We start from the raw sequence: 24130 nt of genomic DNA, 5'->3' as shown, positions 1-24130 counted from the left end.
CTGTAAAGCCAGGCCATGGTTTGACCCAACAGGCAGATTAGCCTGGTTTGTTATTCTCGTTCAAAGTGGTGTGTGTGCTTTTAAAAATACTTCAAATACTTTGGATTGTTTCAGTAGAAGAAAAACAACAATGACCGACAATGCCGTATTGTCGGACAACCCATGCAGTTCATGGGTTGTCGTTAAAGGGTGTGCGTTATGAAGTCCATCGTTATCCAGCAGGTAAAATAAAAGGACACATGGAGATCCAGTCAGAATTGTTTTAATTGAACTGAGTTACATAAAATCTACAGATATATATAAAACAAAAATTGACAAGTCGTCTACGGCTGGAACCCAACGAGATGAAACCCAAACCTAGAATAACCATCGTACAATTCAAAGTGCATTTAGTAAAAAGTAATTTTAAAGAGGACCGGAAACTAGATAAGTTAACTTAATTAGTACAACAATTCTTTGTATAGTTCTCCCTAAACTCACGGAGAGAATCTCCACAACAATAACATCGACGATTCGGAGTGGAAAGCGAAAAAAGAGGATAAGTAAATGGAGTAAAACGCTAAAGTTAGCCGTTGGCTTGAGAGTGTCGAGACAACCTGAAATGAAGAAGGAATCAACAGGGAAACAAACCATAGCAGCCCAATGGAAAACCCACTGGTACGATCCTTAACACAGACAAGAGCAAAGGAGGAAGGAAGGACAGGAGAGAGTCGTTATGGAGGGAAGGGGGGGGGGGGGACTGACCAACATCACAAGAAACAAAAGCATGGACACAAAGAAGTACAAAACCCAAACTCAAGGCCGAGGAGCTTCCAGCCACTTCCTGCCTACTGGAGGCTTTCCCACTTATAGCTCCGCCCTTCTGCCCGCTGCCCTTCCATGAAAGGTCGCCCCGGACATCGACACCCCTGACCACGGGGTAACCTTCTCGTCAGGAGGGCAGGGGCCGCTCTAACTTACACCGCAGCTATTTGTGCTTACTCCACACGAACACACCTCCCCACGGGCTGGCCGTGTCGCCCGTGACGCCATGTCGCCCCTGCTCTGTCACGCCCGCCTCCCTCCCAGAACCCCCTGCTGGGCGATGCCCCCCCCACCCCCCCAGGACCCCCTGCTGCAGCACAATGTAGGAGCAAAGCGGCGTGTCCCTGGACGTCCCGCGGTTCAGCGTTGGCCTTGGCCGGCGGGGTGGGGGGGGCAGAGCGGTGATTGAGTGTCTCTTTAGATTTTTATAAAAATTGGTAAACTTCTTCCCACACTCCTCAGGGTTCCGGCGTGGGGGGGGGGGGGGGGCCTCATCGTGTCTCACGGCCCGGATCCTGACTTCCTGTTTGGAACCAGCGCTGGATATTTGTACCAATGTGACCCGGATATGTAGAAAAGTACGCCCGCTATTATCAACCCTTTGGCTTCGAGGGGGGGGGGGGGGGGGGGGGGGACAGTGCTCGACATAGACTTCAAGAGAGACACCGAGCTGGTTGAGTGCGCTGAAGACGGGGGATTAATTAGTCGCTCTTCAAACACAGGTTTGATGCTTCGAATGGAGGAGGGAGCAGAGAAGAGAAGAAGAGGACTGATTGAGAGTAGCAGGCGCAGAGAGGGAGAGACGCGGCCCTGGGGGGTCAGTAGAGCTCGTGGGGGGGGGTCCCGGTCAGTAGAGCTCGCTCAGGCCAGCCGTCTTGCGGGCCTTCTGCATCAGCGCTCGCAGCTGGAACTGCTTCCGGGACAGCAGACGCACGTGCTGCCGGACAGGAAGGGGAGGAGTCAGAGAGGCGCACAGAAATACAACACGCATCCTTTATTGCTCAAGAGTGTGTGTGTTTATTGCTCAAGAGTGAGTGAGTGAGTGAGTGAGTGTGTGTGTGTGTGTGAGAGTGTTTGTGTGTGTGTGTGTGTGTGAGAGAGTGTGTATGTTCGTGAGCGTGAGTGTTCATGTTTGGTCCGTGCATGTTCTCCGATAGGATTGCAGCTTAATTAATAATCATCATCATAAATCAGTAAGTAAGAATTCCAATCGACTTTGCCGATCACTTTAACGACTTAAAATGTATAATAAATGAATGAAATTAATGATTAAATAACTACATTGAAAATGTGAACAATGCAGCCTAACATCCTAACACGTTGCACGTCGATGGAATCCAATTCAACGGCCGTCAGAAATTTCCTCAGATTCTGGCTAAAAGGCAGTATCGGGTATCGGCGAGTACGTGAGTCTCTGCTCCGATCCAATACCATCACATGACTCATTTACTACACAGGCAGAGAACATCACAAACACTGCAGTGTTATGCTCCAAACTAAGAGGTACCAGGGTCGGAAAAACATGGATGCATGGACGCTGAACTACAATACAAGTTTATTATTATAATTATAAATGTAAATGAGGTAGTTTGGGGGTCCAACCCCGGGCTCACCTTGAGGAAGACCTCCAAGTCGATGGTGCCGCGGCGCAGGGCCTCGCCCAGGTAGAAGATGGTGTCCTCGATGGCGTTCTCCTCGGCGTACAGGTTGAGGATCTGCTTGTAGAGCGGCGCCGTGGGCACGATGACGTCGTCGATGTCGTTGTTCTCCGACTGGTTCTCCATCTTCTCCAGCGCCTCACTCAGCTCCTCGTCCTTCTTCTTCAGCAGCTCCATGTTGCGGTCAACCTCGCTCTGCAGGCGGGGGGGGGGGGAAACGTGGGGGTCAGACACGTGACAACAACAAAAACGACAACAAAAACAACAATGATGACTAACGATGGGGACAGCGCAGACAAAGGCAACAACCACGACAAGAAAAACAACAACGATGTCAACGAAAACAACAACAACGACAAAAAAACAACAACAACAAAATGATGAGAAAAACTTGACTGACCACTTCCTGGTCCAGGCGCGTGACCATCTCCTCCAGCTTCTGGTGGCCCTTCTTCAGGTCCTCCTCGGTCCTCTTCAGGGCGTCCAGCTCGGCCTGGGCGCGGTCCATCTCCTCCTTCATCCTCCAGCGCAGCTTGTCGCTGACCGCCGAGATGAGCGAGGCGCGGATGGTGTCCTCCCCGATGGTGCCGTCCCGGCTGGGGCCTGGAGCGGGAGGAGCACCAGGTGAGAAACCAGGTGAGGGACCAGGTGAGGGACGCAGAGAAGAACACGGAGAGAGAGGAACCAAGAACCAAGACCAGAGAGCATACAACCTAGACCGTCCACTACCCTGTACGACTGTTTCAACCCCAGGGGGCCCAGTGCCTTTTGTAAAAGCGTCAAGATGCATTTACTAATATAACTATATATATATATATCATAATAATATCTATAATATAACTACCAATTATTTATTTTATATAAATGGTGCTTTACAAGACCAGCAAAGCGCTTTACATTGTAAATATGGTGAAGCAGAGTAAAGGCTTTCCTTTGAATAACCTTTTCTTTGCTTTGTGTAATAAATCGGATGTAACTGCCGTTGAAAGAAGCAGCTTGTGTAAACACAGAGAAGCTTAAAAAAGGCAGAGTCAACAGTTGACCACTTCCATAAGCGCAACATAAAAAAACGAGTTAAATTAGTTATTTTCTATATATATTTTAGATCTTCCAACCCTTAACACCACATCTACAGTCTGGCTGTGTTTGAGCATAACATTGCAACACCATCAAGCTAATTTTTCCCCGAGCGATGTGTCATCTTAGGAATAAGGTGTCAAAGGCTTGCAACAGACTGGTCCAAACTAAGCGGGAACAAAAGGGTCATGGTTCTGACCATAAGCGGGTCAGCTCGGTGGAGCGCTGATTGGACTGTAGGACTCGATCAGTGAGGACTCGATCAGTGAGGACTCGAACAAGAGGACTCTAAACAAGAGGAGGACTGTAAGCACTAACAGTGAGGACTCTAAACTCACACCGTGAGAACTCCTACAGTCAGGGCTCATCTCGTCCCCGCCCATCTTCTTCACTATATATAGTTGGATCAAAGCTACCTCCCACACTGGTCTAGAACCAGCTGTGCATCAGCCCAGACGGCCGGTCAGATAGGAGGCAGGCCAGGCTGGTGTGAGCCACTGTTCCCCGGTCCTAAATATAGCCCTGTACCGTGGGGGGGGGGGGCTCCATCCCACTCCGGTCTCAACCCCCCTGCCCTTTAATGCGCCCCACTCTGGTTTCACCGACGACCTTTCAGTTCCCCTTCCAGAAGTTCAAAAGTCACAGAGGTTGTCTAAAGGTCACCGTTCAAAATTGAACAGCTGGTTTAGTTAATAAAAACATTCACAATAGCAAGAATGATAATGGCAGAAAGAACCGGCCAAATATTGCCAAACCGGTTTCCTATGTAAACCTCACATGAGGAAATGAAAAAAACGACATTGTTCGGGAGAATTCTGCGATAACGCAACACTGGCTGACTGAGTGGTACCTCAGATACAGATTCAAGCAGCACTAAGGGAAAGGATAAGGTGGTGGTCCGCAAGGGTGGTGTTGACTCATCCCCCGTTGTGAAACCGCCAAGGCCTGTGAATGCCATTCAGTTAATCATTCTGCAGAAAGGAGAACTACCAACAATACACACCATTTTTTTTGGTGTGTATTGTTTCCTCCAACCGCTACGTGGTATAATCGGATGTCGGGAAAACCTTCTAGAATCGTCGTGGGAACCATGACAACTCTCAATTCTGAATGACACCTGGGTGAGGAAACGGCATACAGAGGAAATGGGTCGGCTTAGCTCAGGAGGTAGAGCAGGTTGACTGGCCACCCGAAGGTTGCTAGGTCGATCCCCGGGCTGCTCCTAGCTGAGTGTCGAGGTGTCCCTGAGCAAGACGCCTCTCCCTAACTGCTACCGACGAGCCGGCTGTCGCCTTGCATGGCCGACACCGCCGTCGGTGTGTCAATATGTGTATTAACCGCTTTAAGTCACTTTTTGGTAAAAGCGTCTGCTCAATGCCCTATATGTAAATGTAAAAGGAAACCAACAGAATGCATCGGGTGGTCATTGCGTCCCCAAAGAGTCCCCCCCACCACGGCCGCTGGGAGGAAGAGGGTCCGTTAACAGAGATGGGTTCCCAAGGGTACGATGAATGCTGCAGGACGCGACCCATAGCTCCACGGGCAGAACATACCGACAGCGGAGCCCGGGGTCTGAGACGGGTAGTGGCCCTGTACCGCCGCCGCCGGGTACGCGCTCCCCCCTGGGTACGGGTAACCAGGGTAACCGCTGCAAAGGAGCACAGGGAGATCTGGTTACGGGGTTAGACTGGAGGCAGCGGCCGGGCCTGTACATACTGATAGCTACGCATGCAGGGCCGCGATCTAGTTGGTCCTTAAGTTCCAGTTCACGCTCAAGTTTATTCAAGAGTCCTTTAAAAACAACAACAGTTGACCAAAGTGCTGTACGATTCACCTATCTAGTAATTAAACAAACAAATACAATTAAAACAATTATAAAGCATAAAAGCTAGACAATAATACAACTTATATGGAGTTAAATCCAAGAGAATAGAACAACATTTTCAGGAGGGATTTAAAGTGCACTATTTAGTCACCTAATGCTATGTCTGGTATTTAGACAAATGTGAATCAGCATAGAGTTGAATAGTCAATGACACCCATAGTGCACCGTTTAACAAGCGTAAAAGTGACGCAGACTTATCCGTCTGTGCTAGATAATAATAATAATAATAATAATACATTTAATTTAGAGGCGCCTTTCAAGACACCCAAGGTCACCTTACAGAGCATATAGTCATCATACATTTTTTTTTTAGATCTCATTCATAGTGTTTTTCATGTAATCAGATTCGTCCAATAGCATTCCTGCACATAAGTGGTCACCCTGTGCATCTGAGCTGTCCCAAGCTGACATTAAATATATGTGGGCTTGTTTACGCGCCCACTACACATCACACCGGTATATGTACGTGTGCATAATCTGTGTCCAACTACCCTCTTGGCTCGTCCCCAAACATTGTAATATATAGGCCTTAGGGAATGAGGGCACAAGTGAGGCCATTCAAAAGACAGACTCTTTGTGAGCGAGTGAATCGTGTCCAAACAGGTTGGTTGGGCTGAGTGCGGAGGCTCTTGGTGTGGGTGTTTGGGTTTGGGGGAGGATAAGGGAGGAACATGGCTTACCCAGGGTTGGCATTCGGTCCATAGGGGGAAACGGCAGGCAGGCCAGGCATGTAAGAGGCTGAAGGACACAGAAACAGTCAGAGATTACAGTTAAGGGTCTGACCTTTTCTACAAAACTGATACAACAGCACCACCTGCAGACGATGCATTATTATTATAGCATGTTACATTTATTTAAGGGTGAATTACTAACAAATAACAATGTTTTGGGGGGGTAATAGCTTGTGGTCGAGTCAATATGAAAATATGAGAAATTCTCAAATGTAGTTATATTGTAATCTCTTGTAGTCCGTATAAAACATGTATTCTTCCTGTAGTGTAAACCCTGTAGGTATGGGGTAAAACTCCAGACTTAATGATCGCAGACTTCAGTTAGATCAATCACAGAATAGTACCCCGAAAGGTGAGAAGGTTCGAGCCCCTTCCCAGATACTGGGATTCAACACTGTAAGCCTTTAAGTTTAAACGTGTATTGTTGCTTCAAGGAGGTTCTGTAAGTGTGTTTCCTACGGTGCAATCCCCGCCATTTGCATTACTGAGCTTTAGTGTTTGTGTGAGCATATGCGCCGAAGGGCCAGACCACTGTGCGCCTCTCTTTCAGGTTAGACTACTAAAGGGGCCTTCACTGGGGTGCATTCTTCTCCAGGTACAAAATCAGCTCCAAACCCCCTGTCTTTTCAACTGTACTGCAAATATATTGGTCGAACGTCACGTCACGACTCAAACAACTGCATGCACGGCGCACGTAGTCAGACCGCACCTCACGTTCAAACACGTCTGAACAGGCAGCCGGCACAGTTTGCACAGACGCCGGCGTGCTGAAGAGGCATGTTTTTACACACTCAAACATCAACCACCGTGGACAGCAGGTGTGACCTTAAGAGGCCCGACGGCAGCACTCACGGTTAGGGGGGCCGGCGGCCTGGAAGGCCTGATGGGGGGCCTGCGTGGTGGGCCGGGAGAAGACCGGGGGCTCGTCCCCGAACACCACGATCATCACCTGGATGAGGCCGTACAGGTCCGACTGGGGCTGGAACACACGGGGAGACGTGAGGATGGACCACAGTTACACATCTAACCGTTCCAATGGTCCAAGAAGGGTTTATTATTGTATTTGTATTTATTTTTCTTTCCCCCTAGGGGGCTAGAGTCAGGGGGCTGTCATAAAAATACGGCCTGCTTAGCCCTTTGAGACTGAACCTGTTATTAAGGGCTACACTAATAAAATGTAATTACAATTCAATACGAATACATTTAATAACCTGGTTCAAAGGGGAATAGTTGTAGTCAGTCTATAGGATAATATAACTTTAATTCCTAAAAGAAAATGCTACACAAAAAATAAATATAAAGATTAGTCAATACAAAAATGTTTGCAATAACAAAACCATGAGCATAAATCGATAACAAGGCAATACCACAGATATTGCATTTTTCTAACGCATACAAAATCTTAGACCTACGTGTTTCCACTCGTGGAGGTACGGCAGGTAGATCTTGCCATTGGCGTCGATATGTTTACCCGTTTTGATCATCATGGCGCTGGTGGGCTTGACGAAGCAGATGGGGGGGTTGTAGGGGTAGGTGTCCAGCAGCCACAGACACACGGGGATGTTGTACACGTTTCCTACGAGGGGGGAGGGGGGGGATGATGATTTAACAACCACATGGGTATCCAAAAACCATGTTTAACCTGTTCAACGTGTATTAACACGGGTCAGAGTTCAACTAGAAATAATATAAATTCATATCGTTTACATTAAAGATAACATATTTAATGATACCTCATGGTATAAAATGAAAAAACATCCATCATATTAAATGTGAAAGTACACATTTCTATAATGTGCCTGAATATCTTTGTAACAGTGTGCTGTTGTTTTATGCTGAACAAATCACCGCTCAGTACCTCTGTAGCTAACAGGAACCGTCCCCGTCAAGCTCATCAGCTCTCTGGTGGAGCCATCGTTGAACACTGGCAGATGGGAGATATGCACCATAAGTGACAAGGCAACATTGCTGCTGCATGAAGGAACATACTATGAACCAATGAATGACGACGTTCTAAATCTTATTATTTTTATATTTACACAACTAAAATACAAACTGATAGTATTTAAACATAAAAGATGCATGCGAAGGTGTGGTAGAAGAAGCCAAATGAGCCAATTTAAAACCAATCCCACTGATTTACAAGAAAAGAAAAAGGAAATGATCACAGATCATTCATGATCACCTAACCCATATTAAGAAGAATTGTATGGACTACCCGATAAACACATCAATATAACGTCATGCTATATTACCCAACAAAAGGTTACGTAACATTTCAGAACAAAAACAGTCAAATCATTCTATCACTTGAACAACAAAGCTTTTTGGAGTTTCTTTCTACACAGACCACGACATTGAAGCCTCCAGCAAACGTTAATATTCATTCCACAAGATAAATAAGAAATCAACACTCCACAAACTAACTAACAAACATCTAATTGGTACGACCTTACCATAAGAGTCCATGACAGGCTTGAGGTCCTTGTACTGGGAGATGACGTTGGTGATCTCTCGGACTGTCATCTCCTTGTATCGGTATTGCTGTCAAAACACATCCAAACACGTGGTTAGAGAGGACAGTGACTTCGGAATGGGACTGATTATGCAGAACAGCAGTTATAACGATCCATCACTAAAACAAAGTTGAATAACATTGACGTATGTCGCAGTAGTCTGGGTAGCATCAAGGTAAATTAATTTGTATTCAAAATGACAAAGTAATCTACAGTTGAAATAATGTAAATACCATTTAGTTTCTTAGGTAACCAAGACATTGAAACAACATAATGCAATGACAGCCTTAACTCAATTATCCTTAATCTCACGCAGAATTGAATGGGTCATATTTTAAGGTTCATCTTGTATTTAGCATAAAAGCTACCTTGGTCAAATATGACTTAGGCAGATAGTAATAAAGGAATGTAAAAGGTACTCTGATTGGCTGTGGATATAGCCAACGAGGCACAGGGAATCAGCAGCGTGAGGAGAGGAGAGTTATTGGATATGACAATTTGGCAATTTTGACAATTAAGGCAATGATGCTATGAGGCTGAAATGATTTAGCAGTTTGAAAGCAGAGCTAAATAGATAACTGTAGGACCTCTCAGAAAGTTATGAAGTAGGATGCATAATGTTATTCTAATGACATAATAATAGCAATGTAAATAGTACACAGTGTGCATGTATACATTAAGTATTCAACTTGGCATCATGTATTTATGCGTTTTGTTTATATAACTGACCTTACTGTTTGAAACTTTCGATTCTTTACTGTATTCATAATTTCTCTCATCTTCAGCAGTGCAATTACTGTATTGTCACTCAGAGTAACCACTAAGGTTGCCTTTTGAGAGCCCACACTGCATCCATCATGCTTCGACCTATTCATCTACGTCACAGGTGACAGACAGACGGTTCTTCAAATCACCTGGCTGGTATTGTTTCAAAGTGCCCGCCCCCTATCCAACCTATTTTCCCGACGACTTTCATGTGGTTCGTGCAAACAACCTGGCTCTGATCCAGCTACTTAAGACAGCAAGGGCAGCACTAAAACTCATGGTTGGCGGGGTGGATAAATGTCATGAACAGACCTTATAATAAATAATAATTAATAAATGCACCCCCCACACATATGGCCTGCTTACCTTCAGCATTTTCTTCAGGGCGCCATCGTTGACCACTGCCATGACGGACACTGAGGTGATCTTAAATCACTAAACTGATCAGACAGGGTCGATATACGATGACAGTATCGATATGAGATCTGACTGTAGAGCCAACAGCGAGAGGGGCTAAGGGTTAGCCGCAAAGCTAAGCTATCGCGAGAGGGGCTAGAAGTTAGCCAATATCTAAGTTAAGCTATCGCGAGATGGGCTAAGGGTTAGCCGCAGAGCTAAGCTATCACAAAGCGCTCGTTGGTCTAGTTTACCGGAATACACAAACTGTTTAACTCTCACAGCACTCTTATGGTGAAACGAGACGAGCCTTGTGTCCGTGTGAACGGACCTTAGATTCAATGACAAGTTTTGGAACTGTAAAGAGAACGTAATAACAACCCCAGATCACAGCAGCTATGCGGCTAGCAGCCCGTCAACAAAAGCAACTTCCGGTATTTTACCTGACTACTTCCTGTTTATGACTGACGTCTCAGCCTTATTGTTTGCTTTAAATATTCATGTTTAATCGTATTATCGAGTGATCTTGATGTTTAGCTTTTGTCATTATGACGAAATTTATTTTTTTGGATTAATTTGGAGATATTGGTGATAAAAACCGAACTGAATTAATTGGTGTCATTACAAATTTATCATAAAGATAAGACAGAACTTTGTTAATCCCGAAGAAAATTTAAGTGCGAACAACATTTGAATAAAAGCAACAGAGCAATATACACAACGTTAATAAAGAAATATAACACCAGTAGATACTAAGTAGGTTACATTTAATAAAATACATCAAATAAAATAGATCTTCTTTTCGTGTCTTTGAAGCTGGTTGGCTATATGACAGTTTCCCATTTCTGTACACAGTGATTTGAGCTTGTTCCACCACTGTGGAGCCCGGTCTGCAAACTCGCATTATTTTGTAGAGCACATTCTGGGGTTCCCTATATTGAGGAAGAAGCACTTTGTTCGGCAGTCATGGAGCGTAGTGGACAGGCTTGGTTGTGTAGTTTGACCATGGGCTCGATGCAGAATGGGTGTGAGCCGTTGGCAGCACGATATTCAATCATGCACCGTTTCTGTCTATATGGCCGCCCAGGAATTTGTATACCTCAACAATGTCCACCTCTTTTCCCCGGATGCTGACTGGGTTCAGACAGGTCCATTGCTTCATACAATCCACCAAAGACTACTTAGTCTATGTGAGGTTGAGTTACAGATGATTTGGTTCAAACCACTACACAAAACTGTCCACCACACTCTGTACTCGGCATCCTACTCATACAGCCAACAATCGTAGAGTCATCCGAAAACTGTCCTGCAGGGGGCAGCACTGTTAAGCAGTATCAGACTGCGGGGTTGAGTGTTAGACAGAGGTGCTGCACACTATTATGTCCGACACGTCGCTCTGCAGCCTCACACACTGTGGCCGACCTGTGACATTAGTTGGTGATCCAGAGGCCACTGTGTGTCCATCTGCATGTCCTGAGATGGGCAGTATTCCAATTGGAAAACCTATTTGAGTAAGAGTAAAAAAGTACTTTGTTACAAAGTTACTCAAATTACAAGTTACTTCACATTTTTGTATTAGTGCTTGGATCAGTGAAAAAGACAACGTGTGTGTGTGTGTGTGTGTGTGTGTGTGTGTGTGTGTGTGTGTGTGTGTGTGTGTGTGTGTGTGTGTGTGTGTGTGTGTGTGTGTGGGAGTGAGTGAATGAGAGAGAGAAAAGTGTACTCTTTCTTCATTGTGTGTAAGCATTTCTTCATTGTGTGTATTGTTCATTAATCATACATGCAACAAAATAAATGTCATGTCATTTCAAACAAATTGACGCACCAAAAATGTAAATTGATTTCAGCTCTGTGCATATGACCAAAGGCAAGAGCTTTGTAGGAACACTACCCAGGATGGCTACCTACTACCCAAGATTCAGTATCTCAAGTACCATTGGTGCCTGAGATACTGAATCTCAGCACAGTGTGTGATACTGCTTCAGGGGTGGTACAACTGGTTGGTTGGGTTCCAGATCCTGACCTCCTTTGCGTGCATGCGCACGCAGAACATCGCCCTTCCTGCTTTTGATGATGTGCATACGCTTTAAAACAGGACTGATTTATAATATCAAGAGGACCACGCATTAGAAGAGATAAATGCGCGAACTAGCCTAAGAAAAACGTATACAAGTATACGAGAATAACATACTAAACGGGGGAGGGAGGGAGATAAGTATGATGGCTAAAAGTTTATAAAAAAGTAGTAAGCCAAGTGGAGAGCAATTTCCACTCATTCAAATGACCCGCTAGGAACTCATCCGAAGTTACATAAACAGTAAACACAGTTGTTCATAAGCTCTTCACATGTCCCTTCAACCCCGGAGGCTGCCGTTCCAGGACCGTCGTTCTAGGACCCTTGTTTTTCGGGAAGCGATTTTTCCTAAGATGGTGAATTAATAATAATTAATAAATAAAAAAAAAAGTACCTAAACTAGTACTTAAACCTATATATATATAAATAAATAAAAAACTTGTCTAACCTAATACGGATCCTGGAACTGCAGCCTCCGGTATTGCAGGAACACACAACAGAGGCAGGGGGTCACGTCCCTCTCTACGCCATGACGTAAGGCCCCGGGATGCTAATCTAGCTAGCCGGGCTGCTAGACTGGCTAGCGAAGTTTCACCAAGTATTCACAGCCCAGAAGCCAACGCTAGCTATATAGCTATGTTTCGCTACCTATCCATGTCCCAGCTGCCAAAGCTAGCTAGCTAAGTTTCACTACGAACTACCAGAGAATGGTACTACACTAGCTCAGCAGATCAACATTGCGTCATGACGCTACGTCATGACGCAACGTACGGCCCCTGAGATGCTAGGCTAAGCTAGGCTAGGCTCCCTACGTAACCACGGCCCAGCAGATAACGCTAGTTTGTGTAACGTTAGCTGACCTACTTCATAACAGCTCGTTATATCACCTCTGTAACAGTCGTCCGGAGGGGGGGGCAGCGTGTGTTGGTCCACTCGAGAGGCTCGAAGTACCCCCATTTCGTGTGATATGTCGATCTTTTAATGCGTCGGGCACAAGTTGAATAACAGATAAAAGTGACTTTGCGGAATCGGGCGAACGGTGTCAAGGTGTGCGGATTCGTCGTCCCTGTGAGTATGGCCGGGTGGTCTGTTTGCTTTGCTGTGCATATGGAACCGTGTTTCATAACGTATGTATCCGCAACTGAACCTAGTGTCCTCTACGGGTTAATGACAGCTGGATGCTGGGTCCACTGGGACTTGGACTGGTCCACTGGGACTGGGTCCCCCAGTACCCGAGCTGCTGGCCCTGGTCTCGGCCTTGCGCCACCCCAAACACCTACACCCATTCGTTGACACACACACACACACACACACACACACACACACACACACACACACGCACACGCACACAAACTCTCTCTCTCTCTGTTGTTATGAAAGAGAAAGCTGGACCTATGGACACTTATATTGTAATCCGAAACTGAAAAGACTTTCTGTTGGTTTGGAAATGCACATTTCCTCAGTGTTGACATAGACGGTAGGCTGTTGATTGGTGGCCAACCTCAGCCCATCGGCCCCTACGGATCCTATTGTCTGGATGTTATCATCCTCACGACGATGATAGGTTTTTTATAATGGTGATGCGTTTTGGTGCAGGTACAAAGTCTCCAGCGGCGTGATGTCCTGCCCGTGTGCTTCGGCGGCGAGGCTGTTCCTGAATTCTGCGCATCGGGGTGAGAGACGCGTGTGTTTACAACGTTATGTGTCCTGTGCTATCAGCAGGACAGAGGGTTGGAGCTCTATGGGATGGTTTAGTGTGCGAATATGTTGTTTGTATTGCGTATGGGAAAGGAATAAGCTGCACCAATTTACTACAAGTTGAAGGTTATCAGATAAAAGTTGTTGTAGCCTAGCATTGTTAACGGGATGTTTTCTGTAACCATCTGTAACATGTTATTAATGTAAACAAATCACCTGAGATACTCAGTCGAGGTTTTAGTGTCTTTAACGTTGGGATTCATTTGTGATGATTGTGTTAATTATATTCAAAACGAACAAATGAGACATGGCCATAATATATCAAGTAAACAAGGTTAAACTTTAGCTATGACCTGTTAATCAGTGTTTTCCCCCAGAAAACAAGATATGCAGTGACATACAATCATTAAACATCGCTGTCAGCCCTTCCTGAACTAAAAGGGCGACCAAACTGCCTCTGTTTCAGGTTTGTCATGTTCCCGCATTCAGCTGTTCTCTCTGAGTAAACACAGCCCCCGTGAGACTCACCTGGCCCCTAACGTCCTGGTGAGGTCATTCTCCGAGGCCGCCGTCTGCTACGCTGCTAAAGACGGGACCAGCAAGGATGGAGCCGGCGATGGGGGAAAGGTACAGCCAGAACCCTTAAAGCGCCTGCTGAAGGCTTTTGTATAGAGCCACGGTATTCCACACCCAGGGTTCTGTTTCCACGACCAGGGTGCCGTTTCCTAGAAATGTCAGATAAAAATAAATAAAAATCTTCCCGATACCGACTCCTGAACTTGAGTATCGGCCAATAACAAGTAGCTACCGATACAGCATCTAGCATTGTGACCACTGATAGCACTTTTCCGACACTGGTATCGGTATCGAAACAACTCTTCTGTTTCGACTTGCAGACTTACAGGTGCATTGTTATACCTGTTTTTCTATGGTTAAACAGAAAAGTGTCGGTGAGGGGAAACGCCTGTCCGGGTCTGGAGGCTCCGGTAAAGGAGGTAGCCAACTGCGTTGCCCCAAGTGTGGAGACCCCTGCACTCATGTAGAGACCTTTGTTTGTAAGTATTTGTGTGTGTGTGTACGTGTGTGTGATACCGATACCGTGACACCAAAAAAAAAAAAAAAGTTTTGTATGATTTGACCGTGTGGCCCAATTTGAATGGTATTCAATCATTTAGTTTTTTTCATGATTTGTTCGGTGCAAAATAGCGTTGATACAGACCGACAATGTTTATAATATAATGACTAAGGTACGTGTTGCCAACTTTAACACACATAAACATGAGAGGCTGACATAATCAGTTGATCCATTTCCATGTCTTGACCGGGGAATGATTCCATCCACTCATTTGAGTGACATCATGTGGTTCTCCTTATGTTCACAGCATCAACACGGTTCGTCAAGTGTGAGAAATGCCACCACTTCTTCGTGGTTCTCTCTGAGACGGACTCCAAGAAGGGTCTGAACAAGGAGCCAGAGTCTGCTGCTGAAGCCGTCAAACTGGCCTTCTCCCAGAAACCACCCCCTCCCCCTAAGAAGGTACGGGGAGACCAGCAGAAAGCCACCACCCATCCACTATATTCTGCATATCCTCCCTTATCCCCCCACAATACTCATAAACACTTATCATATGTTGTACATCCTGGTCCTTAACGTACGCACTTATCGTATGTTGTCGTCCTTGCCCTTAAAAATAGTACTTAGCATCATTAGAATCTTATCCTAGATATCTTTTATGTATACGGGGAATGGGTTAACCTAGTGATTGTTAGTGCTTGGCACTTGCTTCTATGAGCATCCATACCGTACCGACAGCCATATATTGTCGTTTCTCTTTCTTCTGACAAATGTACTTATTGTAATTTGCTTTGGATAAAAGCGTCTGCTAAATGTAAATATATACTCAACCTCTCAGGTTGAATATAGCGGATGTAAGTAAAAATGTTTTATCGCATTGTCTTCCCCTCAGATTTATGCCTACCTGGACAAATACGTGGTGGGCCAGTCCTACGCTAAGAAGGTGCTGGCGGTGGCGGTCTACAACCACTACAAACGCATCTACAACAACATCCCAGCCGGGAGCCGCCAGCCGGCCGAGGTGGAGAAGCAGGCCTCCCTGACGCCCAGGGGTTAGTAACACTGTGTACTTTTGTCCACATGTACACCTTGTTGGGTGGCTGTTTGTGCTTTCCACTGTATGGAGTTAGGTAGAGTTGTACCAATACCGATACCAGTATCAGGGATTCCTCTGATACAGCCTAATATGCAGTATTGGCGAATACGCGTCTCGCTCAGATCCGATACCATCACATGACTAGCTCCTTTATTAAAGAGGCAAAGAACATCACACATTCGGAATCGGTATCGGGAAGGAAAAAGGTATCAGAACATCTCTAGAGTTAGGCACTCTGGTGAATATGTGTTCATTCTCGCTCCCACGCTCTGCTACACAAATGCCAAGAGCTATTTAAAAAAGTTAGCTTGGTGTTTTTTATGGTTGTCAAGGGTCACCTCAGCAGTCAAGATGAGGGAGGACAGGACACCCGTCCTAACGATGGATGATTCATTTAGCAAGTTTTAATAAGTGAGAACTTTTAATTACTTGCAAAAAGTGATGCAATATTGCATATTTGCAAAATTGCATCAATGATTTGGCATTTGTGCAATGGACATGTGACATTTCCTATACATTTGAGTTGAAGTCTTTCACGGGACTATATGATAAGATATAAATGTAATGATAATATTGATTTTTGAGAGCTTTCATCGTCTCCCCTTAGAGCTAGAGATGAGAAGACGAGAGGATGAGTACAGATTCACAAGTAAGTCCATGGTCTTTCTCACCGTTCTTGGTATTGTTAGCTGTTAGAGCAACAGTCAGTGTTGTTGATGTTCCCCCCCACTCCCCCATCCCCTGCCGCACAAATGCCAAATCAAACCAAACATGAGTCCAGCTGTGGATATCTCCAGTTCGTCTTTTGTGTCGCTTTCTCCCATCGGTTCTCGTTTATTTCCCGAAAATTATTCGGAGACAAAATTGAAGACAAAAGCATTTTCTTATCGCCTGGTCCTTCACAGCCCGGAAACAATTCCTCAATATTAACAAAAGCTCGATCCGCATGTATGCGGTAAAAGTGTGTTCATCGCGAAACCAGACAATGAGATAGGTTGGCCTGGTGACCTAGATTGCCCTCTTTCCCTCCGTGCTCCCACTCCAGCCCACTTCACGCAGTAACTCCACCCTTTTCTGAGAAGGGGACGGTGTATTTATAGACGAGACTCACTTCTTGTTTGGTTCGCATTTGAACACATAACAATCAGAATGTGATGATGGTTATTCTGTTAATTTCGTCACTGTTTACTTTCAGATCGATGTGTAGAAATGATTCAATATAATACCCAAGTTGTTTTGCAGTCCTGCAAAACCTAAAACCGATTTTCTGGATTCAGAACTGCTGCAGATCGCCGGGATCAGTCCCCATGGCAACGCCCTGGGAGCGTCCATGCAGCAGCCGGGGAGCCAGCAGACCCAGCAGGAGAGGAGGGGCGGAGACGTGCTGGACTCCACCAACGCCGAGATCAGACTGGAGAAGAGCAACATCGTGCTGCTGGGCCCCACTGGGTCAGGTCAGTGTTGTGTCAACATTGCGCCACACGTGGGTCCTTGCACAATGAACCCTTTCTTTGAAAGAGGATTGTGGGTATTCACTCTTTAGTCAGCTCCTTGACCAAGTCCTTACAGCGACATGCTCCCAATGACTCATCTTGACTGCTCCCGATGAGCTAGCTGTCGCCCTGCCTGACTACGCCGTCGGTGTGTGAATGTGAATCAGATTTGTAAAGCACTTTGACTGGACACTGGTTAGAAAAGCATGACATAAATGCAGTCCGTTTACCATTTATCATTAACCATGTATTTATATTGACACTCTGGCCTGTTGTTTCCTATTTTATTATTTCTGAAGGGAAAACATTGCTGGCCCAGACCCTGGCGAAGTGCCTGGACGTCCCCTTCGCAATCTGTGACTGCACCACCCTGACCCAGGCCGGCTATGTGGGGGAAGACATCGAGTCCGTCATCGCTAAGCTGCTCCAAGACGCCAACTATTCAGTGGAGAAGGCCCAGCAAGGTGGGTCTGGACTCTGGGGTGGTTCACCTGTCGCATCACTCAGCTGCACTCTAAAGAGTCCCGCACGCACGCACACACACGCACACGCACACGCACGCACGCACGCACGCACGCACGCACGCACGCACGCACACACACACACACACACAGGTCCGTCTGTTCTCACTCTTTTTGTCATTTACATTTTTCTGTGAGTTTATTTTGTAATGTGTAGGTGTGTAAATCTTTTAATGTTGAACTGCGTTCTATAGATGCGGGTCGTCAAAGGGCTTCACAGAGCTACAGATCATTGATTAACTCTGAGGGCCCGGTTGGTATGGCGATGAGGGAAGGGAACATTAGTCTCCCATGCCAGTGTTCTGGGTTCACACCCCCATTTCAAACCACATTAACAGTCTACCTAAAGGCAAGATGCCAAATATATTGAGTAGCCTACTTTGGCTAAACGACTTAACGGTTGTGAATGGTGACGCAGTGAGATTAAATGAGAATTCAGGCTTAACATGATCCGACCCAATTAATAAAAGTGGGTTAGGGTTTGGGAGAGGTGCTGAAAGAAATGGTTGCAAGTGCATAAAGATGTATGTCTCTATGGCAGTCCAAAGCAACTCAACAGAGTAACCCGACAAATGCTGCAGTGCCTAGGTTTTTTTTGGAACGCCTGATTAAAAATTTAAAGTGGCCACAGTCACGACTCCGTCCCAGGCTGGGGTCAGCCTAACTCAGGAAGGTTGCAAGTTCGATCCCTGGCTCCTCCATGCTGTGTGTCGAGGTGTCCCTGAGCAAGACACCTCACCCTAACTGCTCCCAACGAGCTGGCTGTCGCCTTCCATGGTTGACTCCGCCATCGTGTGTGAATGTGTGTATTTAATCGATGTAAGTCGCTTTGGACAAAAGCGTCCGCCAAATGTAAATGTGTGACCAGTTTGGGGACAGGACAAGATTCTACCGTCCCTTTAACTGAAGTCCGGACCATGTTTAACGATGGCTGCTGTGACCGGTCTGTTGACAGGTATCGTGTTCCTGGACGAGGTGGATAAGATCGGCAGTGTTCCCGGGATCCATCAGCTCCGAGACGTGGGCGGAGAGGGGGTCCAGCAGGTCAGCATTTAGCGTTGGACCACGCCTCACTAGGGCTGGGCGATTGATCGAATTTCGATCTCGATTTCGATTTTAGCGTCAAAAGTATTCCAGAACAGCTGGATACATATCTGTACATTATTTTAGATTTGAACCTTTTCTTTTTGACCATTGTGTATTTTTTTAAGGCAAAATTTCAGTTACTAAGTGTTTTAGGGAGAGACATGCTGAATATATACATTATGTTTTCAAACTCAAAAATAATCGTTTGAATAATCGTGATTTCAATATTGACCAAAATAATCCTGATTATGATTTTTTCCATAATCGAGCAGCCCTACCGCTCACTCTCACACAGTGATTGTTAGAGCGTGGCACTTGGTTCTATGAACATCCTTACTTTACTGTCAGCCATATATTATTGTTGCTCTTTCTTCTGACAAAAAGTACTTATTGCAAGTTGCTTTGGATAAACACGTCTACTAAATTTAAATGGCTATCCAACATTGGGAACGTGACTCTAGTAACCGTTTTAAACGCTCCGTGTCGAGGTTACACGTTCAACTCATTTGATGTCTTGTGCTCCATTCCAGGGCCTGCTGAAACTGCTGGAAGGGACCATCGTCAACGTGCCGGAGAAGAACTCCAGGAAGCTGAGGGGCGAGACGGTGCAGGTGGACACCACCAACATTCTCTTTGTTGCCTCAGGAGCCTTCAACGGTCTGGACCGGATCATCAGCAGGAGGAAGAACGAGAAGGTGAGGGTCGCGTCACCGGCCCCACTGACCCACCCGGTGTCTTTTATGCCGCTTTTCCACTGCATGGTACCAGCTCGACACGACTCGACACGACTCGACTCAGCTCGCATTTTTTGCGTTTCCACCGCGGTACCATGGTATCTGGTACCTGAAGTGGCTGCTTTTTCTAGTACCTACTCGCTCTAGGTACCAAGCGAGCTGAGCCGATGCTAAAAGGTGACGTCGGCAGACGGCCGGCGACTGATTGGCCAGAGAGTGTGACGAAGTCACGAGAGCGACATGGCAACCATGCTGGTAACATCCATAGCAGCGCCGCAGCCAACATGTTCCACTTCTCCAACTTCTTCAACATGCCGGCTAATAATAGTAATGTGATCGATGTCCTCCATTGTTGTTATGTGGGTTCTGTCCATGTGTGGGTTGCGTATGTGTTGTTTGCGTCGCGTACACAAATACGTCACGGCCCTTTCGCGCAGCCGACCCCGCCCACGTCCAGGAGGTACTATTTGCGGTGGAAAAGCACCCGTGTTGCTACCGTGTCGAGTCGTGTCGTGTCGAGTCGTGTCGAGTCGAGCTACATGTGCGGTGGAAAAGCGGCATTAGAGATGTTCCCATACCATTTTTCATTTCCGATATCTGAACCTGTGTATCGGCCGATACCGGAAATATATCGATAAAGCATTTAGCATTATAACTAAGAACAGCACTTGTTCTAATTGAACGGTTCTCATCATTCATTTACATTTATAATCCACCATTTTTTAAATAAATGTGTATTATTGCAGATAAGCTTGAGCATCCGTGTTTCTCCGACTTGGTAGCTCGATGACAAGTAGGTCAGAGTCTGATGACGCGTTTCCCATTCCGACTTTCCACCTCGGACCGTTAACGAATGCAGCATAACACCGTAGTGTTTATGAAGTTCGCTGCCTGTGAAGTCAAGGAGCTATGTCATGTGATGGTATCAGATCGCCTATACCCGATACTGCATTTTAGTCAGTATAATACCGATAACGGTATTGATACCATTATTACCATTATTATAACCTTAACTACTCCAGTAATAAATCTTTGAATCAAAAGAGTAACCCTGTCTTGAAGACTAACGTAGTTTAAACCCCTCCAAACTTGACAGTACCTTGGCTTCGGCACGCCCTCCAACATGGCCCAGGGGCGGCGGGCAGCGGCGGCGGCCGACCTGGCCAACACCAGCGGGGACACGGACGCCGTGGCGGAGATCGAGGAGAAGGACCGCCTGCTGAAGATCGTGGAGGCCCGCGACCTCATCGAGTTCGGGATGATCCCCGAGTTCGTGGGCCGGCTGCCCGTGGTGGTGCCGCTGCACAGCCTGGACGAGGAGACGCTGGTCCGCATCCTGACGGAGCCGCGCAACGCCGTGGTGCCGCAGTACCAGGCGCTGTTCAGCATGGACAAGGTCAGCCCCGCCGCAGCTCCCACCAAGCCAAGAGCCTAACGGGCCTTTGTATCGGGAGGAAGGTTGCTAGTTCGATCCCCGGCTCCTCCTAGCTGAGTGTCGAGGTGTCCCTGAGCGAGACGCCTCACCTTGACTGCTCAAGACGAGCGTGCTCTAGAGAAAACCCCCTTTATTAGCGAGGAAGAAAACGCAGGGCGGGGAATCCCACCTTCCAGGGATGATCAGGAGTGCATTGGGGGTCATGATGGACACACACACACACACACACACACACACACACACACACACACACACACACACACACACACACACACACACACACACACACACACACACACACACACACACACACACACACACACACACACACACACACACACACACACACACGTGTTTGTGATTGGAATTTGCTCGGTGTGTGATCCCGAGACATGAGCCCTCTGGTGGCCCGTGGGTGACGTTGGTGTCTGTTGTGTTTGAACTCAGTGTGAACTCAACGTGACCACAGGCGCTCTGCAGGCCATCGCGCGGCTGGCCCTGGAGAGGAAAACGGGCGCCCGCGGCCTGAGGTCCATCATGGTGAGATGAACTGTAACGATCCATCACAATGAAACTTTATTAATCTCACCAGAGTTGGAGTAAGTGTTACAGCAGCAGTGGAAGACACAGTATATAAGACAATGCAATAAAAACAGTAAATAGTGCTGAGGAAAACAAAAAGAGATGCTAAAGTAAGGACAAACAGGAGTAACAGTGTATACAGGATCAATTATCAAGTGGCCCTGTGCCAGTACTTAACAGGATATTAAAGTGTGTGAATGAAATGCAAAAAGTGCCTCCGTTTTGCCCTAGAGCGATCTGTGTTGCCAGATTTGGCCAGATTTTACACCCAATCTGATTGGGTGTGAAATCGGGCCCAATCTGGCAACACTGCTCTTAGACCCGATGGCAGTACGGCTTAGATTGGGATGAAGGGAACATGGCTATAGAAGCCAACCAGTTGGTATGGCCAGCTGGCTAGGCAAATCCGTCTATTGTCTTTTTATTATCATCAAACATCTGATGTGACTTTCCCAGAAGGCATCAGACACGGTTCGTATTAGTTCAGGGGGCAGTGGGCTGACTCCACCATGACATGTTTCCTCTGGTTCTGCAGGAGAAGCTGCTGCTGGAGCCCATGTTCGAGGTACCCTGCTCAGACATCATGGCTGTGGAGCTGAGCAGAGACGTGGTCCAAGGCAAGACAGAGCCCAGATACACCAGGTCAGTACAGACAGACAGACGCTAAGAGACAGACAGACTGAGAGAGTGACAGACACAGACAGACAGACTGAGATACACACGCACGCACACATGCACACGCACACGCACACACACACTGAGAGAGAGACACACACACACACACACACACACACACACACACACTGAGAGAGACAAACACACACACATAAACACACACACACACTCAGAGAGACAAACACACACACATACACACACACACACACACACACACACACACACACACACACACACACACACACTGAGAGAGACAAACACAAACACACAACACTCTTTGAACACGCGTGCCTAGCCTGACGTGTGTGTTTGTGTGTGTGTGTATTAGAGCCCCGGTGAAGGAGTCCACAGAGGAGGAGTACGACTCGGGCATTGAGGAGGAGAACTGGCCCCGGCAGGCCGACGCGGCTAACAACTGATCCCCTCCCCCCTGACCTGATCGCCCTCCACCCCCCGCCCCCCCCCCCCTCCACCCCCCATGGAAGGAAACCATCTCCAGCCGGCCCCCACGTTTCAATGGCTGGGCTGCGTGTGCGTTTGTGTGTGTGTGTGTGTGTGTGTGTGTGTGTGGGTGTGTGTGGGGAGAAACCGAATTGAAAAGGAAAGCTGCTGACTCATGGAAGAGGAGCCGTGTGTCACATTGAACATGGTCTTCAGAACGTAACAACCCTTTCAGGTCCTGTGCGTTTAAACGTTAATTATATTTTTCTTTTGGTAAAGAGGTTTGACTGCTGAGGTGGCCCTCGTAGTACACTTTCAATCTTAGCCAGGTTGTTTAAAATTTTTATCTTTCCAGGGGATAACAACATTTTTATCAATATTGAGACGGATTTAGTAGCTAGAGGACTATCCTGGTGATATGGCAAGGGGATCAAACACACAGACATCACTGGGTCATACTGTGCTCTTCAGAACAGGGCCTTTGTGAGTGCTCATGTTGTCGTCATGTTACAGAATACAGGTGATGCTCGCATCATTCATAAGCGCGTCATCATATTCCACAAGCACAATGATACTGTCGATGATTCTTCACGTCCACCGTTTCAAAGAGGTGTCTCATAATAGCATAATTTATAAGAATGTTTGGCTGAAAGTGTTGACGCAGCACACACTTCAGATTAGCAGCCGTGGAACTTAAGGACTCAGTCACTCCTAGGTCCTCACGGGCACACAGCAGCAGTCCAGGTGGATTTCGAGGTGCCCTTTTTAAACGACCACCTGTGATATTTTTAGTTGGTAGAATACCCCTCCAGTCTCTCGGAGCAGTGTGAGGAGCGGAATCAGAGCGGTTATGTTTTTGTCCCTCCAGTAATTTCAGCTAATCTTAACGATGTAATGCCATGCTATAAATTGTGCTTCTACATGTCCTGTGATAAAGCCTTTAATCAAAAGTACCCCTCCACCTCCTCCTCCACCACCACTCTACCGGGATGCCCTCGAAGCGCACCGCGATCATACTATACAGTAAGATGAATTAGGTTTGCCTGTTTGATTTAGCGATGTTACTTTCACTCATTTAATTTCAAGAGTCGTCAACGGAAGCTGTGCGACACAAGGTTGTGACTCCTAAATTGATGTGATTGTTTAAATATATAAATAAAATGTATATCTATGTACAGCACACTGGTTTCCTTCTGTTGAAGCAAAGTGATATGTTCGTGTGCAAACCCAATAACACACTCAAGACAAGAGTATAGTGTCGAACATTAGACACCAAAGGCGCTGTTCTGCTCCAGAGCCGTCATTCAATTCAACTTAATTCGCCATGTATACAGATACTAGGAATTTGATTTGGTCTTGTCCATGCAGGCAACACACAGTAAAACAGA

At 46.5% G+C, this 24130-nt stretch overlaps 2 protein-coding genes across 3 annotated transcripts; one reads left to right on the top strand and one right to left on the bottom strand.

Moving 5' to 3' along the window:
• Nucleotides 1-246: 246 nt before the first annotated feature.
• Nucleotides 247-10286, bottom strand: tsg101a (tumor susceptibility 101a). Its single transcript, XM_060061693.1, has 10 exons — nt 9803-10286; nt 8612-8699; nt 8014-8079; nt 7568-7731; nt 7008-7134; nt 6105-6162; nt 5093-5187; nt 2863-3065; nt 2418-2657; nt 247-1741 (listed from the first exon to the last, which is right to left on the bottom strand). Exons 1-10 carry the CDS (start codon nt 9842-9844, stop codon nt 1652-1654), a joined length of 1173 nt encoding a protein of 390 aa, XP_059917676.1. The 5' UTR covers nt 9845-10286; the 3' UTR covers nt 247-1651.
• Nucleotides 10287-12672: 2386 nt separating this feature from the next.
• LOC132465000 (ATP-dependent Clp protease ATP-binding subunit clpX-like, mitochondrial) lies at nt 12673-23922 on the top strand. Of its 2 annotated transcripts, XM_060061657.1 has the most exons (15): nt 12673-12974; nt 13503-13579; nt 14071-14231; nt 14545-14659; nt 14987-15141; nt 15572-15731; nt 16383-16424; nt 17053-17229; nt 17568-17732; nt 18745-18833; nt 19406-19570; nt 20706-21005; nt 21492-21584; nt 22162-22268; nt 22630-23922. In XM_060061657.1, the coding sequence occupies exons 2-15, from the start codon at nt 13525-13527 to the stop codon at nt 22718-22720; spliced, it is 1875 nt and encodes a 624-aa protein (XP_059917640.1). In that variant the 5' UTR covers nt 12673-12974; nt 13503-13524; the 3' UTR covers nt 22721-23922. The 2 variants fall into 2 exon arrangements, with proteins under 2 accessions (XP_059917640.1, XP_059917641.1); XM_060061658.1 differs by lacking the exon at nt 16383-16424 and having other exon boundaries at nt 12674-12974.
• Nucleotides 23923-24130: the final 208 nt, after the last annotated feature.

Source organism: Gadus macrocephalus, chromosome 9 (genome assembly GCF_031168955.1).
Source record: "Gadus macrocephalus chromosome 9, ASM3116895v1".
Taxonomy (NCBI): Eukaryota; Metazoa; Chordata; class Actinopteri; order Gadiformes; family Gadidae; genus Gadus; species Gadus macrocephalus.
Note: the sequence above shows the minus strand (reverse complement) of the source record. Positions and strands in the feature narration are given on the sequence as shown.